Source organism: Malaclemys terrapin, chromosome 5 (genome assembly GCF_027887155.1).
Source record: "Malaclemys terrapin pileata isolate rMalTer1 chromosome 5, rMalTer1.hap1, whole genome shotgun sequence".
Classification (NCBI taxonomy): domain Eukaryota; kingdom Metazoa; phylum Chordata; order Testudines; family Emydidae; genus Malaclemys; species Malaclemys terrapin.
The window spans coordinates 105,229,474-105,246,371 of NC_071509.1; the positions used below are offsets into that span (position 1 = coordinate 105,229,474).

General features: G+C 37.6%; 1 protein-coding gene across 3 annotated transcripts in view; it reads right to left on the bottom strand.

Annotated features, from left to right (window-relative positions):
• Positions 1-16,898, bottom strand: part of ANKRD50 (ankyrin repeat domain containing 50) — a 56,075-nt gene that overhangs the window by 15,526 nt on the left and 23,651 nt on the right. For 2 of the 3 annotated variants that reach the window (XM_054029835.1, XM_054029836.1), the window contains exon 3: positions 13,005-13,234. The exons of the other annotated variant lie outside the window; for it this stretch is intronic. In XM_054029835.1, the coding sequence (XP_053885810.1) occupies positions 13,005-13,234 (230 nt within the window). The remainder of the gene's footprint in view (positions 1-13,004; positions 13,235-16,898) is intronic. 3 annotated transcript variants of the gene reach the window in all.

Below are 16,898 nucleotides of genomic sequence, written 5' to 3' on the forward strand. Positions count from 1 at the left end.
TATAGCTGATGGAATGTTTGGATAATGCACAGTACACTTTTTCTTCTTTGACACATCTTTCCCAACTGGAGACACCATGCAGAAGTAACAATTGCTGGTATGATCTGTTGGCTCGCTCCAAATCATTGGCGCTGCAAAAAGCATAGATTTCCTTTTCCTGTTCAACCACTGGCGAAGATTTGTTGCACAAGTATTGCAGCATATGTCTGGGGCCCACCTCTTGTCCTGATCTCCAATTTTGCAGCCAAAATAAAGGTGATAGGCTTTCTTAACCATAGTGGTTATACTGCGCTTTTGTGATGCAAAAGTCACTTCACCACAAACATAGCAGAAGTTATCTGCACTGTTCACACAAGTACGAGGCATCTCTGCTCACTTTGGCTAAACAGAAATGTGTCCCTTTGCAAAATCAAACACTGACAAATAAGAGAGCATGACACTGTATGATTTCTAGAGCTGATATAGGGCAATTTGTTCATCAGAGTGATGTAAGCTTCGTTATGATTGCATCATCCATGACTTCTAGGAATAACATGATGCAATTCATATCATGTATGACGCAATACCAGCTTCAGATTGCATCATTCATTGTTTTGCCTAAAAAGCAAGTACTGTCCAAACCCAGTCATAGATTTATTCATAAATCCAGTCAAAGATGTATTTTAGTCATTTCTGGTTTAAATTGAGATCCCTTCCCTTTATAACGCACGTATCCTCCGCCATTCCCAAGTCAAGGGTCGTATATACTGACCCAATAGCATATCTTGAAAACTAGAGCCAATCAACAATTTTAAGCATCATTTTTGTTCTCAGTGACCCAGAATTAGTAAAGTTTGACTACATTTATTTCAGAAGCATTTTGGCTGTAGAGCAGTGTTATATGTCACAGACAGAGAACAGGAAGGACAGGGGTGCAACCCGTGCCAGAGTCTCCTGCAGTGGCAGCAAAATGATTGGGCATATTTAATTTAGATAATCCCAGCAAGTGACCAGCACTCCATGATGGAGAGGAAGGTGAAAAAACCCTAAAGTCACAGCCAGTCTGACTTGTGGGAAAATTTCTTCCTGACCCTACATATGGAAATCAGTTAGACCTCAGCATGTAAGCAAGAACCATCCAGCTGAGAGAACACGCTTGGAGCCACCTCAGAGCACTGTCCCACCCCATCCAGTGTCCCATCTCCAGCAATGGGCATCTCTGATGCTTCATGAAAAAGAAAAAAACCCCACCAGAATACATGCGGGGGTGAGGGGGAAGAAGAGGGAATCCCTTCTTGATCCCTACAGGTGACCAGCTGAAGCCCTGAAGTATGAGCTTTTTGGAACATCAGACGTAAAGCAGAAAGGACCACCATGGCTGCTGAGCCCTGCCCACAACATCATGAGCCACCCCATCATACAATCCCATTCATAAATTTGTTCAGCTCTCTCAAAACTAATTATGTTGCTTGCCTCACAACTTCTATTGGAAGGCGGTTTCAGAACCTGACTCCTCTGATGGTCAGACAATTCCTTGTCATTTCCATCATGAATTTGCTCACAGCCAATTTATATCCATTTGTTTCTTGTGCCAACAGTATCCTTTAATTTAAGTAGCTCTTTCCTCCTCCCTGCTCTGGTGTTTACCTCCCTCCCTCAAATGTCTTTATAAAGCACAATCATATCCACTCTCAGCCTTCTTTTTGCTGAGCTCTTCTAGTCTTGTCTCGAAGTACATGCTCTCCGTTTCCCTTTGCAATAAACTTTATACACAAAAAGTTAGAATTACAAGAATTGAAGTTCTAAAATTTCCATTGCTAGCTCAGACTGAAGGACTAAATTAAACAAAGTTGTGATATTTTCTAAACATTTATCTAAAAGGAAGGCATTTTACGTGTCTAAACAAAAATCCTGCAAACTTGCTTTCCAACCACATCAGACACAATAAGACACTTTCATTAGGCTGTCATGGATGAAAAGCATCAAAACGTTATGAAAAAGCTCATTTTGTTTCAGATACATTCCCATTACCTTCTTGAGCTCAGCAAAACAGGAGAGCAGCAGATACAACTTACGGTCCCACGACCCTGCTTTTGCATTGTTCAGATTTTTTTTACAACACATAATTTTCTGTCCAATATGGATTTCCCTGATTTATTAAGTTCCCTGGCAGCTCTGTAAACAGTTCAGTTACAAATGTAATTCTTGGCATCCCACTGAGGTCTTGGGTCATTCAAAAAAAAAAAAAAAAAAAAAAGTGTCTTCGCTAGAGAGATACTTTAAGAGTAAAAGGACCCCTTTCAAACCTTAGTACAACAAATATACGTTCTGAACAAATTGTGTTAAATACACTATTTTTTCCTCTCAAACATTTATCTTAATCATTTTTTTAAATACAAATTTAAACCAAACACACACATATATATATATACACACACACACATATACACACACACATACATACACACACACCCTTCCTTCACTTAACTGAAAGCATCTTAAATATTTATGATGAACGAGAAATACAATATTTTAGCTATGAATAATTTACATTGCTGATCTAAAAAGGATTTCAATTAGGTATTTATATGAACTTTTATGTATAACCTCCTCATAAGGAGCTGTGTGATTCACAGAATATCATCCACCTGAAAACTGAAAAACCGCATTTAACTTTTTTTGCCTAACCATGTGCAGCACACTGTACATTTCACATTCCATCACACTCACCAGACATACCTGCAATATCAAAATATGACAGAATGAGTTAGAGCAGCCTCAACTTTGAATGTTGTTGCTTTCATAACCCTGCATCACTGCATAAATATTTATTTATTCATTAAAAACTTCATAAAGAGAACACAGGCTCTTAAGTTTAGAACATCTTACCTCCCCCAACCTGTAAGAACTATTAACTACTAATTGCTTAAATAAAACAATATTAGGGAGTTTTTACAAATGCATACAGAACTTCATGTTAGTTAATATATTATATTCCATGATATCAACCTGTGCAATGTTAATCAGAGAAGTGCAAGAAGAGGAGGCGAAAATCAAATAGCTAATAAAAAATCATATCCACTGGCGAGCACTGCTGCCAATTTTAGCTTCCAAGCCTTTGAGTAAAAGTTTAAAAATTGTAGTATAAGAGTACAAAAACTTCACAACTATATAGATATATGGGACAAAAGAGGTCTTATAATCAAGCTGTACAATTTCACACAGTGAAATCCACTACTTGTGAAGCCTTTTCAATAACGTGACAACTATTTTAAAAGTACTTCTTTAACCTCTAACACAAAATGTAGGATAACATGGATTTTCTTCTCATTAATGAATCTCTCTTGACATCTACATAATAAGATCCCAGTATGGTAATTTTGGGTGTCACTCTAAAGCCTATACTGTCTGCAGAGTCAGTATCAAGCAATGGAAGCAAGAGGAGGACTCTTTTTATTCATAATATCACCATCTTCAATGATTAGTGGGATTAGTGGTTTGTTACCATCTAATTTTTACGTTCACACCCATTTTGACTTTATAAATTACACCAGTGAGACAGCAAGCATCTATGCCCATGACAAGGCCTAGACCATCATGATAGCAGAGCAATTACCACACTTATTATATAGCTAATTTTGCATGCAACAGTTTTATTGGTTGTATGAGAAAGACTGCACAGATGGAGGAGAATTACTTGGCTCAACTGCCACAGTTCTTCAAAACAATGTACACCACACAACCAGCACACACAATAACTCAAAAACAGAGCACCTCACCACAGCACCTACCCATCATTTGCTTACCTGTACACATTCACACAACTGTCCCACCACAACACAACCCAGGCACCAGTCAACACAACCACCCACACAACACAATCAGCAAACATAACCCCAAACATCACTCAGAAGCCTAGAACGGCTGTTGAGTCAGTGTGAAGCAATGAAAACAGCTACAAGCATGGCTGAGAGCTCTTTTTGTTTAGAATAGCACCAGGTTCAACCACCACTGAGATTCGTGGCCTGTTACCATTTAATTTTTTACTTCTCCGCCTTTTCTTTTTTAAACACAGGAATTTAGGGGTTACATCCATGAAACAGCATGGGCTGTCAGTTGCTTTTATCATTTTTTTTTTTTAATGTGGATGATTAAAAGAGGAAAGCTCAGCTCCACAAGGGACAATCGATTTTATTAGTAGAATTTAGGAGTAGCATAGACAAAGTAGTTAAGAGTCAGACAAACAAGTTGAAATTTTGAACTTCAGTAAAACCGGATTATAATTTTTACCATAATTCTCCTTAATTGCTAAGGACCTTTTCATTTCCTAATTTTAGTCAGGATCACAACTGGAAGGACTAAAATACTGGAAGACAGGCTATTCTCAACATCCTACCCGACCAAAACCAGGAAATAGCAGAAAATGTATTAGAAAGCCTGTGCTCCCTAGATTTCTAGCCCAGAAGATATTCAGATAAACTTCAGTATTTTTTAATGATGACCCAAACATCTGAACCAAAATGCTGGATAAACTGAAGAGCAAACTATCTTGCAGTATTCCAGAGGAGGCAGAAACTTTGCATGAACCACAGCAGTGGAGAGGAAGGGGTGGATTCAGATATGTTTTAGAAAGAGAAGCCTGCAGAGATGTTTGTGCCACTAACTGCACCTTAGATACCAGGGATCTTAGCTCCTCCCTCTGATCTTGTGGAAACTTCTCAATGCCTGGCAACATCTTGCCCAGTTCAAATCTCTGTCGTTTAAGAATATTGCCTGGTAATTGTAAATACGCATCTGGAGAACAGATGAGGAACAGATCTTCCTGCCAAATAAATCAAGCTTTTTAGGGTCCATTTTTCCCTAGGAGTCATCTTGGGAAGCCTCTGTTGCTTGGATCTTTCATGTTAGTAACATTACTTGTAAAATTAGTTCCATGCAAACTCCATGAAATTTAATACTTTGCCATTTACACTGTTGTGAATTTTCTAAAAAATAAAAATCATGATTCCCAAAAGGGCCCTAGCTATAAAACATGCTTTCCAATCTTCTACTCTTTCTTGCATCTCTTCTCTGAGCCCTCTCCAATTTATCACCAACCTTCTTGAATTGTGGACACCAGAACTAGACACAGTATTCCAGAAGCAGTTACATCAGTGCCACATACAGATGTTAAAAACCTTCTCTACTCCTACTTGAGATTCTCCTGCTTATGCATCCAAGGATTGCAGTGGCCTTTTTGGCCACAGTGTTGCACTAAGAGCTCATGGTCAGCTAATTAACCACAATGACCCACAAATCTTTTTCAGTATCACTGCTTCCCGAGTCTCCCTATTCTGTAAATCTGGCTTACATTATTTTTTTCTAGATGTATAACTTTATATTTGGCTGTATTAAATCATATTATTGATTGGTAAGCTGAGCACAAGCAAGCAATCCAGATCACTATGTATCAGTGAGCGGTCCTCATTAATATTTACCATTCCCCCAATTTTTATCTTATCTGCAAACTTTATCAGTAATGATTTTATGTCCTCTTTTAGGTCATTAATAAAAATGTTAAACAGTATAGGGCCAAGAACCAATCCATGCAAGACCCAACTAGAAACACCTGCTCAGTGATGATTCCCCAATTACAATTATATTCAGAATTATCAGCCAATGTTTAATTAATTTACTGTGTGTCATGTCAATTTTGTATTATTTTCATTCTTTAAAGCAAACTATTAAGTGGTACCAAGTCAAATGCCATACAGAAGTCTATTACATCAACACCATTACCATTATCAACCAAACTTTTAATCTCATCAAAGAAATAAAGTCAGACAATCTATTTTCCATAAACCCATGCTAATAGGCATTAATTATATTATGCTCCTTTAATTCTTTATTAATTGAGTCTCGTATCAGTCATTCCATTATCTCACCCTGGATTGATGTCAGACTAACAGGTCAATCACTACCTGGGTCATCCCATTTACCTTTTAAAATATTAGCACAATATTAGCTTTCTTCCAGTCTTGTGGAACCTCCCCAGTGTTCCATAAGTTACTGAGAATCAACATTAATGGTCTAGAGAGCTTCTTGGCTAACACCTTTGAAACTTCTGAATTCATGTTATTCGAACCAGCGGATTTAAAAATGTCTAACTTTAATTGCTGCTGTTTAACATTCTGGGATGGAAAGTGTTTCATTATCATCAGATCATATGAATAGATCATCTGTTCCTTAACCCTCAAATACAGAACAGACATATTTATTAAATACTTCTGCCTCTTATGCATTATTATTGATAATTCTACTATTTCCATCTAGTTATGGCCCAATACCATGGTTAGGATTCTTTTTGGTCAAAATGTCTTTAAAATACTTGTTCTTATTGTTCTTAATGCTGCTAGCCATAGATTTCTCCTTGTGTCAGTTTTCTAAAATTCCAAGCTTTCTAATAATTTCTAAATGATTTTGTGTATTCTAATTTATAAAACCCAGAACCTCAATGGTACTGGGGTTTGGGAGAGTTGGAGGAGAGGGAACAGAGGACTGTCATTATTTGAGCCATCTCAACATTTTATATTCAAATATATATAAAAACAAGGTCCACATTTCTTTGAATTCATATAATTGCTCTCCGTGACAATAAGTTATTCTTTCTTTGTCTGCTAACTCAGAAAGGTCTGAAAACAATTACACAATTCTGAATATAATATGTGTTTGTTATCTAACAAATAATGTTAACAAAAAGCCAATTTGTATTTTAAAAAAGTGTTGATCTCAATACTGGAAAAAAATATGTTTCATCTAGTAAAACTTGTTGAATAATTACACTATAGTTATCTTCCGTCTGTTAGTTCTTTTGTCACAACTGTGATCTAAATGTAGGGATAGTTGTTTTCTACCTGTAGTCTAAAAAACAAAAATTAAGTACGTACATACCTAAAAATCTGGCCCTTTGAAACAACAGCTAGCAACCTATTTGTGAGCAGAAATATTAAAAAATTAAATGGCAAAGTAAAAGGTTATGAAAAGTAAATTCTAAATATGGGTAAGTATCGGCTTCTCAATGCCAAGTATCTTTAAATAAAACTGCTTTGTTATAAAGTACCTAAAGCTATTAAGTAGCTGAAAGCCTATGCTGTTGCATGTAGGTGTAATTCATAAAGTCACACGTAAAAAAAGGCCCAAAATGACTAAGAACTTAAAAATTGGATGGTAACAGTCCGCAAATCCAAGTGATGACTGAAGCTGGTGATATTCTCAACAAAAAAAAGCATTCCATTGCTTCACACTGACTCAGACATTTTAGACTTCAGAGTGACACACAGTGATAGTACTGGAATCTTATATAGATATCATGGATTAATACTTGCCAGATGCCACGTTTAACAAATCAGTTTATTCTTAGAAGGCCAACCACCATATTTTTACCAGTTAGAGGATTTTTTCCTTTAAAATGAAGTTATCACTTATCAGATTACTTTCCAAAGCAAAAAAAGTACTTAAACACAAAAAAATATTTTTAGCTTTTCACGGTCTACTCAAATTTCAGCACCAAGTACATTAGAAATACCTAAAGACATACTATAGAATCTGTAAAGGAATGCTAAAAATTCCTAACAACCCCTAGCAAGTATAGTGAAAAGACGATGTTTAATACTGCCATTCACTTGCCCAGTAGTTAGATATTCATAATTAGACTATAGGGGAAGTGCACCCGAGGGGTGATGAGCATTATGGGAGTGGGAAGAATGAATGGGGAAAAGTGGAATGTTGAGTACATGAGAAGGGTGAGCAGCCATGCGAGGAAAGCTACTGGTGGCATGCACAAGAGAAGGAGGCAGGGGAACATTGCCTCTTCCCTGACTTTTCCACTCAATGAACTGAAATTGGCTCCCCATGGAAGGGAGTCACTGCTCCAACTGAGGGCAGGTCAGTTATGTGGATCTGCTAGCGTTCCCTCTCTTCCAAGGACCCATATTCTTTTTCACTTCTCAAGCCTCTACTTCAGTCTGTTTTCCCTCAATTTCCCTTGCCCCATATGAGTCAGCATAGCTATTGCCACACCTTTATGCCCCTCAAAGTTCCACTCATGTCACTCACTCCTCATTTCCACAGGCCCACAATCACTTTCTGTGTACCCAACCCAAACGCATCGTCTCCAGAATTTTTTTGAACCAGTACACCCATATATCAATCTACTGCCTTTCCTTTACTCACCAGCCTTGGGGGTCCCCAACCCACCTGGATTCACCATATCCACTTATTGATGATATCCCCACCCACAACCTTCCCAGCCCATTGCCAATACCACTTAATCGTCTATCACTACTGTGAGGTTGAAGATAGAACCTTTTGTTCAAAATTCTGAATTCCATCAATTCTCATTGGTGCTTCTTCCTATTACTCAAGAGGAACTGAAACCCGCCACTCTAGCTTAGTAGATCTGAAGGTAGATAAAATGCCCTAAGGCCTAATATTCTCCCTCACTTGGGGCTACCTCTGAGGTAGAGTAGAGCAGAACATGTACATGGGTGAGAGAATTGTGAAACAAAATAAGAACAAATACTAGTAGTTGGAGACAAAGTTCAAAAAAACTTCAAATGTGCTTGCTCAAGAAAATCTATATTCCCAATTTAAACATGTAAATACTACTATGACCATGCACAAGTTGGGGTTTAAGCACACAACCTGGACATGTATTCAGCATAAGGGTGTAGCAAAATTAAAAATGGGTTGGTTCCATTGTTTTTTGTTTCACTTTGTCTGTCCCTATATGCACAAACACACATTCACAATACACAGACCAGGTGGAAGAAGAATGTCCAAGGGAATACTCAACTTCAAAACTGATTTTTAATTATCTGAGTAACCTACAGGTTATTAACTTCCCCTGAATGTTGAGAAGGCTACAAGAGACTAAAGCACACTAAATAAGACTAAGAAAGATAAACAGTATCTTCTGCAAAGTTCTAAAACAGTATATACTAATACATCATACCATTGGGGAAGAATTAGCATTAGGTAATTGTTTATTTCAAACAACATAGTAAGCTGAGCACTGAACAAATTAGCAAACAAAATTTAACAGACAAAAGACAGATAGAAGCAGGAATGGCAACCTGGTTAGGTTATTTCTTTTAGAGACAAAAGATAAATTCAGGCTACAAAGGTAGGCAGGGAGTTCGATCTGTGGTACAACAATTAGAAAAATCAGCTCAGAAAGTGTTTTCCAAGACAGAAAGCCTGTAAGAAAGTGAAAACATATCATGTGACATTTCAGTTTCCTAGATCTCAGTTAAAATATTACACAAAGTCAGAAGAGTTGAATGAAATTCTGAAGAAAGAGCAAGTGAGAGTGTTTAAATAACCTATGGAGCCAGAGAGACAAGATGGGTGAGGTAATATCTTTTATTGGACCAACTTCAGTTGGTGAGTGAGACAAGTTTTTGAGCCACACAGAGCTCTTTTTCAGATCTGGGAACAAGGTACTCCAAGCTAAACAATCTGTTCCAGCTGGCATTTTGCTGTGATGCTCGGAGTACCCTTCTCAACACCTGAAGCGCCCACTATTAAAATATTTGTTCCCCATGTAGGTTCTTGGCCTTCCTGGTCATGAAGTACAAGCTGGTGGGTGTGCTGGAGAAAAAGTTTCTTGGACTAGAGAGGCAAATAAAGATGCTACAGAGAATCAGAGAAGCCGATGACTTCCTAAACAGCCAGGTTTGGGAAATATCAGTATAACAGGTTCAAGGAAAAAAGGAACTGGCGAGAGAGAGAGAGAGAGAGAAGTCCTGGCAGTTTGTAACCACCAGAGGCAAAAGGTCATGGCAGCATTCTACATGGCTGGAAATGGACAAAAAAGGGCAGGCAGTAGCCACCAGAGAAAGAAGGACCAGGAGGAATGCCACACAGCTAGAAGTTTCCAATCAATAGCATGTCCTCAACATGACAACTGTGGAAGATACCTCTCAAGAGCCAGCTGGTCCAAGGGAACGGAGAGATGTACAGGACACAACTATGAATGGCAGCTTGGCTACACCTGTATGAAAATCTAGCTTGCACACAGATCTCCAACATCCAAGAAAGACAGACTATACTTGTTAGGGATTCAATATTCAGAAGAATCGAAAGAACTTTCTTCAAGGGACAGATGGACAACAGGAAGGTGTGCTGCCTTCATGGAGAAAAGACACAAGACATCACTCTAAGACTGACAATGCTTCTGGAGTTGATGGTCATGGATCCATCACTGATGTTTCATATCATGTCACATGATATCTCATGGTTAATAGCTTACTTGGAAGTGTATTGAAGAATAATAAATACCTAAATGATCTTCTCTGAGAACCTTCCTGAGGGAAAAGACGACAGTAGGCAAAAGAAATGCAAGTGAACTGCTGGCTTGGTAAGTGGTGCAGGGCTTTGGTTTTGTGAAACATTGGTCCACCTTCTGTGGGGAGAGGGAACTGTATAGTTTAGATGGTTTACACCTCAGTAGTAGGGGAAACATTTTCCTTGGGACCAGACTGACTAGAGTAGTTAGGAAGGCATTACATTAATAACAAAAGAAGAGGGTAAAAAGATGGAAGATATAAGCATTCATTTAGCACTAAATCGAGATCCTGAAAACAAAATTTATCAAGGAACTAAATTCTTTAACCGCCTATAATCCAACGCTAGGGTAACAACAATAGGAACTAGATTAGTTCATTATGACCATAAATTCAATCTAATTGGTATTGCTGAAACCTGGTGGGATGATTCACATAATTAGAATGTTAAAATCAATGGTTATAACCAATTTAAGAAAAAGGCTGCATTGGTTAAAAAATTATTTGTTTAGAGGGGAAGTGAAGGCTGCTATATAAAATTTAAAAACAACATAACAAATGGAAGAAAAGGGATGTTGATAAAAATGAACAGAAATTAGAAGCTAAGAACTGTAGAAAATTGATAAGGGAAACACAGAGACACAAAAATAAATCTATGGGAGGCAGAGTTACAGACAATAAGGAGGAATTTTTAAAATATATTAGGAACAAAAGAATCCTGACAATGGCACTGGCCCATCACTAGATGGAAATAGTAGAACTGACAGTAATAAGTAAGATAAGGCAGAAGTGTTCAATAAATATTTCTATACTGTATTTGGAAAAAGAAGATGATGTAGTCTCATCACATGATGATAACACTCTTTCTATGCCAAACATAAATCAGGAGGATATAAAACAGCAGCAATTAAAGTTAGATATTTTTAAATCAGCAGGTCTGGATAACTTGCAACCAAGAGTTTTAAAAGAGTTAGCAGAGGTGCACTCTGTACCATTAATGATGATTTTTAATAAGTCTTGGAACACTAGGGAAGTTCCAGGGGCACCAACAAATAGACATGTTTCTGCTGCTTACCCATGGGCCCACAGCCCAGCTATACAGCTGTTATAGACAGAAAAAAAAACCAAACCAGTCAAACAAAGAACTCACAGATGGAATAAATACACCACTCACCAAGTCCCGCTATCTCCAAGCACAGAGTCTGCGGGCTACACCCTCCAAAACTCCTGTTATCTGCCTCTGTTTTACACCCATGGTCTGGAATAGCCTCCACAGTATTTGCATCCTCAAACCTCTGGGTAGAATGTCCACTGGAGTGCAGCTCCCTGACAATTTACCAAGAGTTATAATATTCTACTCTGGTGGAGATACAACCTTCTCCAAATATACTCAAATTCATTTAAAGTTGTGTCCAATTATGTTGGGTATCATTCTTTCTGGCTATATGTAATAGCCAGAGATGCCAAAGAAGAAAAGATTTTAATGGTTCACATTGAGTTGCAACATTTCAAGCTAACTTCCTTATTATGTTATTCATCAAACCACCCTCTGAGGAAATGAGAAGCTAATTCATTCAAATGAAATTTATTTCAAAGCTTATACGTTAGTTCTGCTGATTTTTCTTGTCAGGAACTCCATCTGGAAATATACTTCGAAGACAACAGAACAGCAATTTTCCAGGACTAATCTGCAACATGATGTGATTCAAAAGAATGGAAATAAAATTGCTCTGAAGGTAGTTTTTCTCTGCTTTTTTGACAATGACTAAATATCTAAGCAGCCAAGGTTTGAAAAAACACTATTCCCATGCATACACCCAAAGATACTCTAAGAAGCCACCCAAAGCCTCTCTTAATTTTAGTTCTCATTCTCCCAAATACCATTTTCATGTCTGCCACTGATTAATACAGTACTTGATTTCAAAATGCAGTTATCACATTGTCCTTTGGCCACTGTGAAAACTAGTAAGCCTATCAAAGATTTGGGGCTATATTCCATAATCACATTTTCATTCCAATTGTTGCCTTAAACACACACACAGGCTTTATACACAGGCCTGGAATGCAGTTTTGGTGCTTCCCTTTATTAAGCTGCAAGAAACTTCCAGTAACAATAGCATCACACTGATGAAATGGTCTTATGACATAGCAAGGACTGGATGAACAAGTTGTAGGAGATTCTTTACTGTATAACCTTTGCCAAGAAATACACTCCCAAGACCTAATTCTGCATTCGGTTAAACCCATGCACTTAGCTTGCAAAATTTAGCTCCTGCTTTCTCAAATAAGATGACATCTTGATGTTAGATGAAAAAAATCTCTGAGACTCTTGAAGTCTGTGTGTGTAGGGGAAAATATAGGGGGGGGGGGGGAACGACATATACTATACATGTCACCTACACACTTACAAAATCATGACATAGCTTTTTAAGACCAGAAAAAGAAAAAAGAAAGCTCCGTGCCAACCTTACCTGGCAGATCTAATTTACCATTTACTATATATTACCTACTGATCAGCACTATAGAAAACCCAAAAATAGGAATATGTGTTTAGGATTGTCAAGGTTTTTAACTCTTTGGCAACAAATTTAGAGCAATTAAAATGTATACTTTGCACTTTCAACCATCAGTAAGGTTTCTGTAAAATTATGTTTGTTACAGCACATAGGTAGCTAACAATTCACAATTGCTTGTACTCACCTGTAAACATTTTTGTAACAGTTTTACTCTGCTTGCGAGCAGAGCAGAGGAGGAGCAACCATGGAGGGAAGAACTCGTAGTGATCAGCTAAAAGCTCTGCAATAGTTCCAGATATGCCTGTAGAAGTCTGTTCACCTTCTGCAACATTACAACCCTCATCAATCGAATCTACAAGCAGAAAGAGGCTCTGCTGGGGGGGCTTCATCCCCAAAAGAGGAAGCAGAATGCACCTGTAAGAATTATTAAACAAAAAAAATCAATATTCTAAATATACTGGGCAACACACCAGTTACTGTAATAGTCATTCATGTCAAAGTGACAACCTTTTAAAAGTACACTACCATTTTTAAAACTATGTGAGAAAAGTATTTTAGATGGTTACTTTTAATAGAGAATATACTGAGGTAGACTAAGGTTTTTATTAAATAAAGGTATTCTGAATAAAGGCAATCTGATCAATTAGTGATGTTCATCTTGACTAAGCAGTGCTAGTTTTCTGGCAACATCAGTAAATTACAATTTTATGAAAAGTATAGGAGAAAAAGCCTTAAGAGAATTTTAGCTTACAAACTAGAAGGTTTTTCTGTTCAAAGTTTAGAAAGTTCACTAACATTGCATACCAACCAATGTTAAGTACTATTTATCACAAACTACTAGTGAGTGATGACGGTGAAAAGTCTCAAATAAGAAAAAAAAACATACCTGAGCCTTCAAAGTTGTCAGTGTTATATACTTTACAAAAAGTTTGGTTTTATAAAGAACCATGATTCTATATTTGTATTTCATGCTGTCAAGACTGAAAATAATTTAACCCAGTTGTGCTATAGTTATTTTGGTGGTGCATTTCCTTGGGATAATGACATTGTAGTTTTTTCATTCCTACTCAAGTGGCAAAGATCCCAAGGTTGTGCAACTGAATTCGCAACAATGATTCCTGAGTGGGCAAGGGTCCACATTAGTGGACCCAACCGTAGGATTCAAGCCTAAACATACCGTAAATAATAAATACTCTAAAAGTATCTAAGGCAACCTGATTTAAATGTATTTAACATTGCGCTCATACTGAGTAGCATTATTAAAAAAAAAATGTATACTCTCGTTTAAAATACAGTCTAACTTTGCATTTATGTGCATTTGTTTACAGTCAATAGTATACAAACTATACTTCATAATTACTAGAATGTAACTATTTATTCAGCACGTCCATTCTACATCAGAAAGACATAGGGTACACATTTCCAAAGCACCTGAATGATGTAGAAGCTTCAGATCCATTGATTATCAACAGAACTTAAGCACTGAAGTGCCTAAACTGCTTAAATTCTGAATAGGATGCGGAGATATCAGCCTGATGGGATAGGAACAAGTACGTACTGAGATCAATTAGATGTTCACATATTTTTGTAGGTTTGCTCTTTTGGTACATCCCCTAGGTAAATAAGTCATATTACTATTATAAGTCCAGTTTTAAAAAAGTAGACCCTTTAATTTGTTTTACTAAATAAATTCAACTTTTAAACATTTTAACTAAAATTTAATGATTAGTTGCCATGTGGTCAAATTAAAGTATAGCAAACTCCTGCCTACTAATGGGGAAATACTGTCCTCTTTTCAGATGTGAAGATTCTCCCTTGGCAGTACTGAAGTGGTTTTCCTCTTGGGAAGGTATGGCTGGGGGAGGAGAGGGATGAGAAAAAGAGTAAAAAGATAGACTGTGAAAGAAGCATCAGTTCCTGCAGTGTGGTAGCATGTTCCACCAGATTTCAATGTGTGATAGTGCACTGCATTACCAAAAATACTCCTAAGGAAAAGCAAGAAGTACAAGATTATACAGTATACACCTTTTTCTCTCATACTTTCAGTGTATTTAACATTAAATTAACTTTTAATTCTCCCCTACCTTTTTTCAGATTCCCAGGGACTATGTGGAACAACTTCTCTCACCCTTCCTATCCTCCAAAAACTCAGCTGCCCTTTTAGAAGCATTTAGTTGCCCAAATGTTACTTCCAAATAAAGTAAGTTTGAATATGTTGGAAGCATTAAACAGCTATCAATTTACAGAAAAGAAAATGAAAGTAGCCAGAAGATGAAAATTATTGCTTTAAGAGATGCCAAGCCCCTGGAGAAAGAAGACAGCTACGCATATTCTACTGCCTCTGTCCCAGAATACTGCCTCTGCCCTGTCAGTTATTTAGGTATGTTTCATTGGTGGATGAATTTTCTTCCACTGGATCTTTTTCTATCAAAACAGATTTTCTTTTCATGTAGTTCTCTGTGTGAAGTTAGTTTTACATTTCAAAGTACTGTGCCATATTTGAAATTAATTGATAGTGATGGCTCCAATTTTTAAGTGATAAAAAAACCCATTCTAATTCCAAGCTACATAAAAAAAACAAAAAGAAAAATGCAAGTGAACTTTTCAAGACACAGTATGAAGTGTATCTGGGTTTATTGTGGTTTCCATTTTAATATTCACTTGTGAACACAACTAAATAGAATTATCAAGTTTCATGTTGGGGGGGGGAGGGAAGTCTTCACTTATTTTGTTTGATAAACATTATTTTATTTCTGAATCTTAACCTAATTTAAATTCCACCAGAAAAAAAATGATGAATTACAGTATGAGATGCAACCAGTCCTCCAAGGTTAAAGGATCACAGCAGGAGAAGAAGTGGGCTGTAGTCCACGAAAGCTTATGCTCTAATAAATTTGTTAGTCTCTAAGGTGCCACAAGTACTCCTGTTCTTCTTTTTGCGGATACAGACTAACACGGCTGCTACTCTGAAGCAGGAGAAGAGTAAGTAGTAAAGGAACCAGTTATTACCCTCTCTTTTCAAATGAGTTTACAAACCACTTGCTAACCTCCTGTTCTATCCGTGTGATGACCTCAGGCCTATGCAACAGATTCTTCAATCAGACAGCTGTTCACAAAGTGAAAAAATGCCTGAAAAACATGCTTTAACAATTTATTCTGTTTTTCAAGAGGAATGAATTGTGATTCTTCATCCCTTCTTGTTTCAGGTCAACGCAGACACAGTAATATGTCTGGAAGAAAGAGAATGTATAATTGTACAAGTGACCTAGGAAGTTTTGGCAGTGGAAAAATATGATCCCTAGACATTTTACACACACACACAAACACACACACTCAACACAGAGGTGCAGTAAGATGGTGGCTGAATTTTCAGAGCACATTCATGAATACAATACTCAGATTTCAGAAACTATTCATTTTTATTTCTATATAACTTACGCGTTTGAAAAAAAACTAAGTGCATATTGAAAATTCATTAATTCAATGCAGAATTAATAACTTCTCAAAACCTAGTGTGCAAATATATATAATTATTAGGGCTGTCAATTAATCGCAGTTAACTCACATGATTAACTCAAAAACAATCGCGATTAATCACAGTTTTAATCTCACTGTCAAAAGAACGGTTACTTACCTCCTGTAACTGTTGTTCTTCGAGATGTGTTGTTCACGTCCATTACACTTTAGGTGTGCGCGCGCCGCGTGCACGGACGTCGGAAACTTTTTCCCTTAGCGGCTCCCGTCGGGCCGGCGGGACCCCCACCTTCCCGCCAGAGCAGCGCCCCGCTCCAGGGTATATATATCCCTGCCGACCCGACCCCTCCGGTTCCTTCTTGCCGGAGACTCCGACAGAGGGGAAGGAGGGTGGGAAGTGTAATGGACGTGAACAACACATCTCGAAGAACAACAGTTACAGAAGGTAAGTAACCGTTCTTTCTTCTTCGAGTGATTGTTCACGTCCATTACACATTAGGTGATTCCCAAGCTTACCATTGGAGGTGGGTAGGAGTCAAGGTACAACTGACTGTAACACAGCCCGGCCGACCATCGCGTCCTCTCTGGTCTGATGATGGATCGC